This window comes from Cynocephalus volans, chromosome 7, assembly GCF_027409185.1.
Source record: "Cynocephalus volans isolate mCynVol1 chromosome 7, mCynVol1.pri, whole genome shotgun sequence".
Lineage (NCBI taxonomy): Eukaryota > Metazoa > Chordata > Mammalia > Dermoptera > Cynocephalidae > Cynocephalus > Cynocephalus volans.
In genome coordinates this window covers 161990213-161997798 of record NC_084466.1, presented here as the reverse complement: position 1 = coordinate 161997798, position 7586 = coordinate 161990213, and the positions used below count along the sequence as shown (strand labels likewise).

At 57.1% G+C, this 7586-nt stretch overlaps 1 protein-coding gene across 1 annotated transcript in view; it reads right to left on the bottom strand.

Annotated features, from left to right (window-relative positions):
- Positions 1 to 690: 690 nt before the first annotated feature.
- KNDC1 (kinase non-catalytic C-lobe domain containing 1) overlaps positions 691 to 7586 on the bottom strand; it is a 71249-nt gene continuing 64353 nt past the window's right edge. Inside the window, exons 25-30 of the mRNA XM_063101628.1 lie at positions 7006 to 7088; positions 6673 to 6823; positions 3737 to 3859; positions 3602 to 3661; positions 2634 to 2791; positions 691 to 922 (exon numbers count right to left, since the gene is read on the bottom strand). Coding sequence (XP_062957698.1) covers positions 691 to 922; positions 2634 to 2791; positions 3602 to 3661; positions 3737 to 3859; positions 6673 to 6823; positions 7006 to 7088 — 807 coding nt within the window. The remainder of the gene's footprint in view (positions 923 to 2633; positions 2792 to 3601; positions 3662 to 3736; positions 3860 to 6672; positions 6824 to 7005; positions 7089 to 7586) is intronic.

Below are 7586 nucleotides of genomic sequence, written 5' to 3'. Positions count from 1 at the left end.
CAGTGGAAAAGGGGGGGAGTTCTGGGTGGGGGTGGGTGGGTACGTGTTGAACCCGGGCTGGGGCTCAGGTCATTGGAAACCTCAGGGGCTCCAATGGAAGTTTTGGAACTCTTGGGCCCGTGGTTGGAGTGTGGGCTCAAGAGGTCAGTTTTGGTCCTTTGTTTTGGTCCTTTGCTGCTGAGCAGACATAGGGTGGACTCTATTAAGTCAGGGGCGGTTGGATGTTGGGTCTTTTTCAGGTGAGGGGATTACTGGAGAATTGGGAGAGGCCATTAGTCTATAAGAAGCATAGATAGGTATGAAACTCTGGAGAAGTCTATTTACTCCATTCTCATTTTAATTTTGAAATTTAATCTTTTAGTTCTAGCAGAAACACACAAACCTCCAACACTGTGTGCCCATCTTGGCTCTGTCTGTTGGGAAGAGAGGTCAGCTCCTGGCCTCTGGGCCTGGGTGTGAGCCCAGCCCTGCCTCTCCCTGTGGAGTAGCCTTGGGTGGGTACCCCTGAACCTCCACCTACTAATCCCAAATTAGTGAAAACCCACGTTCGTCAGGGCTGGGTGCAGAGCAGCCTCATCAGTGTGTGCAACCCCGAGCAGCAAGCAGGTGTCCGCGAGGCGAGGCCCCTTTCTGCCCCAGCCGCCTCCGCGCGGGCCTGATCCAACTGCACACCCAGACCCCGGTCCTCGGTTACTGGAACGTGGCTTTCATTCTCCGTAATTTGTCCTGGATCTTCCGGGAATGCTTCTCGCTGGAGATGTGGTGGAAGTTGGCCCTGTTGTCGGCCGCTAGGATGGAAATGTCGGCCCCGCTGAACCGAGCGATCCTCTGCTTGAGGTACGACTGGAGCTTGAGGTCGGGGCTGAGCGTGTAGGGATTCTCCTGGAAGGCGTGCACCTGGCTCACCACCTTGGCGATGTTCCTTTTGTGGGGGAAAGAAAAGGACGTTAGTTTGCATAAGTCACAAGGAGCCACGTGCTGAAGCGCACGGATTCCTGGCATGTTCTCAGGAATCGTGTGAACCAAACCTTTTCAAAGTACAAAACTGAAGGGTGGACGTTCTGCATTAGTCTCAAGGCCACCTCTTCTCATTGCTCAGGCCTGTCCATCTGTCCATCTGTCCGTCCACCCACTGTCCAGTCCACAAATATTTATTGAAAACCTACTGTGTCCTGCTGTGGTTGGCACTAAGGATCCCAACACGAATAAACCCAGGGCCACCCGTCAGGGCTCCCACTTCAGAAGAGGAGGAGGCAGCCACGGGGTCCCTGAGCTGCGCAGCCATGTGTGCAGGGGGAGAGTGGCCACGGCAGGAGCCCTTACAACGCCCGGGAGTCACAGACGTGGGAGCCAGGGCTTGTCCCCTGGAGGACTGGTCGTTAAGCGGTGACCAGCACACCGCTGGGTGTTTTCCTGGAAAACTGAGACTCAGAGCAGAAGGCCTTGATTCTGGCTGGGGGAGGCCACCTCAGGCTCTGCACATGGGTGCTCCCCACCCAATTTTGGCTGAAGACACAGTATGTTCAGTACGAGTGACATTTTTGCTAACTAAAGGACAAACGTATATATACGTACACGCATATAAAAAAGAGTCAAGAAGAGTAAAAACTAAATCTTAGCCTGTGTTCTTTCTAGATTGTGGCTCTAGATTACATTACGAGTTAAGGTTCCTTTTTGCTGACATGGGTTTTCTGATTTCTTACAATAAACACACATTTGTGGTGTGTCTTAAACATTACTTCTTATTAAGTCGGGGGCTTTCTAAAAATGGGACCTTGCATTTAGCAGGTGGGAAGCCAGGTCCTCTGGGCCTTGTCCACCAACGGGCTGTCTGCCCCTGACCCTGAGGGGTGTGTAGCTGGGCTGTTGCCTGACCAAGCTCCACCTGACCGCCAGTGTGGACGATGGAGGGAGGAGAGAAGAGATGGGAGGGTGGGAAGTGGTGGGGTGTGGGCGAAGGCGAGCCCAGCCTGCAGGCCTGGAGAGTGTCTGGGCTGTGGGCACCTGGAGGCACCTCGAAAACAGGCCTGAGCCTGCAAGGAAGGGACGGCCTAGTGTGCCAAGGCAGAAATGAGACAGAAACGAGAGACATGGTTCTCTGTGGACTGGAGTGTGCAGCCCCTGGTGGGTCACGGTGGTGGATTTTACAACTAGCCCCCGGTCTCTGCCTTCCAGGGGGTGCGTGGGGTGCCTGGGTCCCTGGAGGTGGTGCTGGGCAGGTGAACGGTGGAACCACAGAAACAGGCCGAGGACTGACCTAGATGGACGGCTCTAGGGAGAGGGGCCCAAGGAGTAGCAGGTGTGGCAGGGAGAGCAGGGACCATGTGGCACCTGGAGGCGGAAGGGACAGGTCACATTCTGGGTGGCCTCTGGGCTGCAGACACCAGTGGAGGTTGGGTCATAGGTGTGCCTGGGTCTTGAACAGGGTTGTCACCAGGGAGCTTTTTGGGATCATGGATACCAGGGGTGCAGGAAATGCTTGGACTAAATTTGCAGGTGGCTGGAGGTCACCTGGGGTAGAGGGAGCATGAAGGTCCTGGGGCCGGTGAAGGCTGAGTGATGGGCAGGTGACACTCGTCACCTGAGCCTGTTGCACCTGAGGGCCTGTGGTCATGCTGAAGTCCCCTCCTCACCTGAGCTTGCTCCACCTGTGGGCCCCGTTGGTCATGGTGAAGCCCCCCGTCTCCAGCTGTTGGATGTGCATGGCCAGGAGCCGGGCTGAGGGCAGGGTGGGTTGGGCTCGGAAGCGGCGTCCTTCCATCAGACACAGGCTGTCACTCTTCAGGAAGACCTGGAACCGGCAGAGGAGAGACAGGAGTGGTCAGTGCAGGAGGCTCAGATGGGCCAGCTCAGCCTGCTAACCCCAGCTGGAGCCTGTCTTCCAGATTCAAGGCCTCCACAGCATTTCCGATCCAAAATGTACTTGGATTATTGGACTGTGGGTCAAAAGTCAGAATGTTTAAGCTTGTAGGCACAACGTGACCACCGACGCTTTTTCCTCATGCTCCTGAAATGGCAAATCCCTTTCCTTATTCTCTGCTGGGCTCCAGGGCAGAGTTGGGTGACTCAGCCTCCCCAAGAGACACCTGGGCTGGCCAGCTGCCGCCTTGGGTCTGTGTCCAGTGAGGGACCCACACCTGCCCTCCCACCAGGGAGAGCTGTGTCTGGGGCATGTGGCTGGGCCAGGCCGTGGCTGCTCTGGGGCATCTGCCACTGGCTGTGATGGCAGCAAGTTCCTGCATCCTCATCCTGGGAAATGCCCAGTCACTTCGAGCAGCGTCTCCTCATTTATCTCATATGGCCACCGCTGCACTCCTGGAGGAGGCCCCAGCTGCAGACCTCAGTCCTGTACTCTGGGCACTATGACCTGTGCCATGAAGTCATAGCAGCCAGGTCACGTGACCAGCAGGCCAGCTGGGGTCCCACAGCGAGGCCACACCGGCCAGGCTGCACCATGCACAGCTGCACGAGCACCATGTCTGGGGGGGCCACAATGCAGGCCCTGCTGCCTGAGCACCCCCGAGGTGTGCTGAGCAAGTCCTCAAGGAGAAGCGCCAGGTGGATGCAGCTGCCGGGAGAAGCTCGCAGGAAGTGCTGGTACCTCCACGGCCTTCAGTTCCTCCATGACCTCTGCTATCTTTGCAGGTAGAATTCTCCAGGCCTAGAGAGAAGCACAGGTGAGACCCCTGCAGCCATGTGGCCCACACCCCCACCTGCATCCCAGAGGTGGACGCACCGGGGACTGCCGCACGGCTAGGTGCTCCAGCCCGCTCAGGATCTGCATGGCCGTCGCAAAGTTCCTCTGCTCATAGCAAGACTTCGCAATCAGCAGAAATTTGGACAGCAAGTTCACCTGCAACTGAAACAAGAAAAGCACAGATTCAGTGTCCTCTGGTTTAAGACGAATAGAGAACTTCTGAGAAAGTTAAAATAACCCAGCTGCAAGGCACGGAACAGCATGTGCCACATCGTCTGTGCCAGAAGGAGGTGGGTGGGCGGACACAAGGCTATGGGACATGGCGGGGAGGGGTCCTGGGGTGGCAGAATGGGATGGGCATTTCTTGCAACAAAACAGAAAGGTGATGCCCACAAGTGGAGAGATCTGAAAGGAAGTCCAGCCTCACTTCTTCAAATGCAGTATCACACAAGGACGGACCTCCCCAGGCTCCCAACAGCACGAGGAGTGGGACGGGTGGGAGGGACACAGCTTCAGGACCTAGCAATGTGCCCCACCGAGGAAGACAGGAAGACAGGAAGATGGAACCGACGTGCCCAGAAGCAAATAGGGGCAGTCCAGGATGTGGTCCCTGAGTCCCACTGCTTCATCCCCAACTCCTTGGTTGGCAGTGTTGAATTTGCTGGATTTACGAGGAATGTCCCCTGGGTGGCATGTGGCACATCCAACGGGATTCTCACACCTTTTCAGAGCAGTACCAAGGAGCTGTGTTCAAGGAGATTTCTGGAAGATTCTGGAGAATTCAGGAGATGCCCCTCATTTCAGAGCTGCCTCCCTGAGGACCGTCACCACACCAGGGCCATTCTTCAGGTGGGAGCATTGGCCACGGGTCCCTGGGCTCAGCCCCGTCTGCATTGTCCAGTGCAGTTGAGGTCACTTGGCTGTGGCCTCCCAGCTGTCCGGCCCCAGTGCTCTGAGGACCTTGGGAAACGTTTCCCGCCCTTGCTTTCTAAGTTGACCTCGCAGTATTTTCTTCATAGGCTTGCACAGCTGTACAGTCTGTAATTTCTAGCACTTTCAGCAAAAACTGTTCCATCACTTTTTTTTGTTTTTATTTTTGCATTTTTTAATTGTAAAAATGCATAATATAAAATTTAGTCTCGTAACCACTTTTAAGTGGCGTTAACGACATCCATATTGTCATACAACCAAGCTCTAGAACTTTCTCATCTTGCAAAACTGAAACGCTGTCCCCATTAACTGCGCACCCCCCACCCTGACAGCCCCATCGCACTTTCTGCCTCTGTGACACTGACGACTCCAGGAACCCGTGCACGTGGAATCATACAGCATTTGCGCTTTTGGGTCGGGCTCATTTCACTCATCCAAACGTCTTCCAGGGGCATCCGTGTTTAACGAGTGTCAGAACGTCCTTCCTTCTTAAGGCCGAGTCACATCTCAAGGTCTGTATGCACTGCGTTTTATCTGTGTGCCCCTCTGTGGACGTGGGCCTCTCCCTCTTGACTATTGTGTTCCATCACTTTAAACATATCTGATGAAATCCAAATCCTGTTTTGCTTCCACACTCACCATTATCCATCTTTGCAGGCAGCTGCTCTGGGAGGAGGTGAGCCCACCTCCAGGCTGAGGCCGTGTTGCCACGGGGTAAGGGACTGCACTACATGGAAGGAGCCTGGGGACCCCCGGCCCAGGGAGGCCGAGCCACGCAGACCTCAGGTGCGAGGAAATCAGAGGCCTCTGTAACAGGGCGTTTGCTGGGTGGAGGTGCAGACCCCAGGGTTAGGGGGACTCGGTCCTCCCGAGAAGCTGTGGGCACTCTGGCCCCTCCTCCAGGGCGGGTGGGCACCTGTAGGGAGGTGCTGGCCAGGGGCTGGTGACCCGCCTTGCGTGGGCTGCCTGGTTCCCTGCCTGGGAGCAGGAAGGGCAGGTCAGGCTGATGCCCCCAGGCCAGCCCAACGCCCAGACCTAGAAGGGCTGGGACCCACACCGCACCGTCTTCCGGGGAGGGAGCAGGACCCCGACAGTCTCTGCCTTCAAGGAACTCGAGGCAGGGGTACGGCGGGAGCCACAAAGCCCGACCCTGGGAAGGCTCAGGCACCGCGGTGATTGGGTGACAGGAGGCCTGGGGGGTGTGGCCTGGCTGAGCCCTGTGTGGGTGACAGTGAGCAGGTGACTGTATGTGCACACATGTGCATGTGGCTGTGGGGGGATAGTGTGTGCATAGCTGTATGTGTGCGTGGCTCTGTGTGTGTGTCTGGATGTGTGATTGTGGATGACTGTGTGTGACTCTGTGCGTGTGTGTGTCTGGGTGTGTGTGACTGTGTATGACTGTGTGTGACTCTGCGTGTGTGTGACTGCATGTGTGTGTCTGGGTGTGTTTGTGTGTGTGACTGTGTGACTGTGTGTGTCTGGGTGTGTGTGACTCTGCATGCGTGTGTATGATTGTGTGTGACTGCATGTGTGTGTCTGGGTGTGTGTGTGTGACTGCGTGTGTGTGACTGTGTGTATGACTGTGTGTGACTATGCGTGTGTTTGTGTGTGTGTGACTGTATGTGATTGTGTGTGCGTCCTGGTGCATGACTGTGTGACTGTGTGTGTGTGTCCTTGTGTGCATGAACACAAACTTGTGTGGGGGTTCTGTGGAGTGGGGAGGCCTGTCCTGGGCCTCCAGGTGGCTCCCAGTGGCCCATAGCTGAGGAGCGTCCCCAGCAGAGAGAGGAGCGGGTGTCAGGCTGGGGACGTGACAGCCATACCCACAGGGAGCTGCTGGTGTGGCTGACCACCAGCTGTGTCCACAGTGCAGTGAACGCTGTAGTTCTGCTTCTCCCCTGTGCTGTGGGCCGGGTGTGGCTCCTTGGGACACGTGGGTCCCTGCACCTGGAGAAAGTATCAACTCTGGTCCCATGGGAGTCATTGCCCAGCCCAAGCAGTGGACCCCATACCCGCTCTGATGGCAGAGCCTCGGAGGTGCCCACCTTGGAGGTGTGGCTGGTGACAATTTCGGCAGCTACCCAGGTGCTGACGTCATCTGCATTTCTTAGAAGCTGTAACAGGTACTTATCTTGGATGTAATTGGGCAGAAATAAGCTGCAGGTTTTGGCTGACAGAGACTCGGCAGAGCTGGCTCTGGAAGAAACCGCGATGTGGGTTACTCGGATGCAATGGTGTCCCTGCCCGGCCCTGGGGCTGCAGGGGCTCAGGCTGGAGTGTGTGGGAGCCAACAACATCTACGAGACCTTAGAGGAGGCCCCTGAGATCTCCCACCGACCCTCCAAACCCAGCCCAAGTGGCCCGTGGTGGACACACACTTGGGGATGGCGGTGCTTTTGTCCACCACGCCCAGGGCCCGTGAGTTCAGGAAGTGGACGGGGTGGCACTTCTGAAACAGCTCCTGCAGAGACATGAAGCAGATGTTCAGGCACTGCCCCCAGGGGCCTCTGGGGCAAGGCAGTGTCCTGGGGGGGCTGGGGCTTTTGGATGCTGTCACTGCAATTCTAGGTCTGGCACCCACCCTATGGGCCACGGTGCTCAGCTGGCAGGGTTCCCCCTGTTGTCCTCCAGGACCCCAGGCACCTGGCCAGTCCTGATGACAACAGGGGTTGCAGTTCACCATCACTGCTATCACGTGCTGCCGTGTGACATGAGGTCCCAGGGGAGGGGGGACCCAGGAAGGGGCTGCCTGGGGGCTGGGTGCAGAGGGAGGAGTTGGGAAGGCACCCCACAGCAGGGCAGGGGCACAAGGAGCTCCAGAGGGAGGGGCCCAGCGCCCAGGGCAGCCCACAGGCCCCCTAGCACACATGAGGTGGAAGTGCTGGGGCTGAGTGGGCAGCGGGCCAGTGTGCCTTGTGCTGGCTTAGCCAGAGCCCAAGCCCCTCCTGGGGCCTCCCCC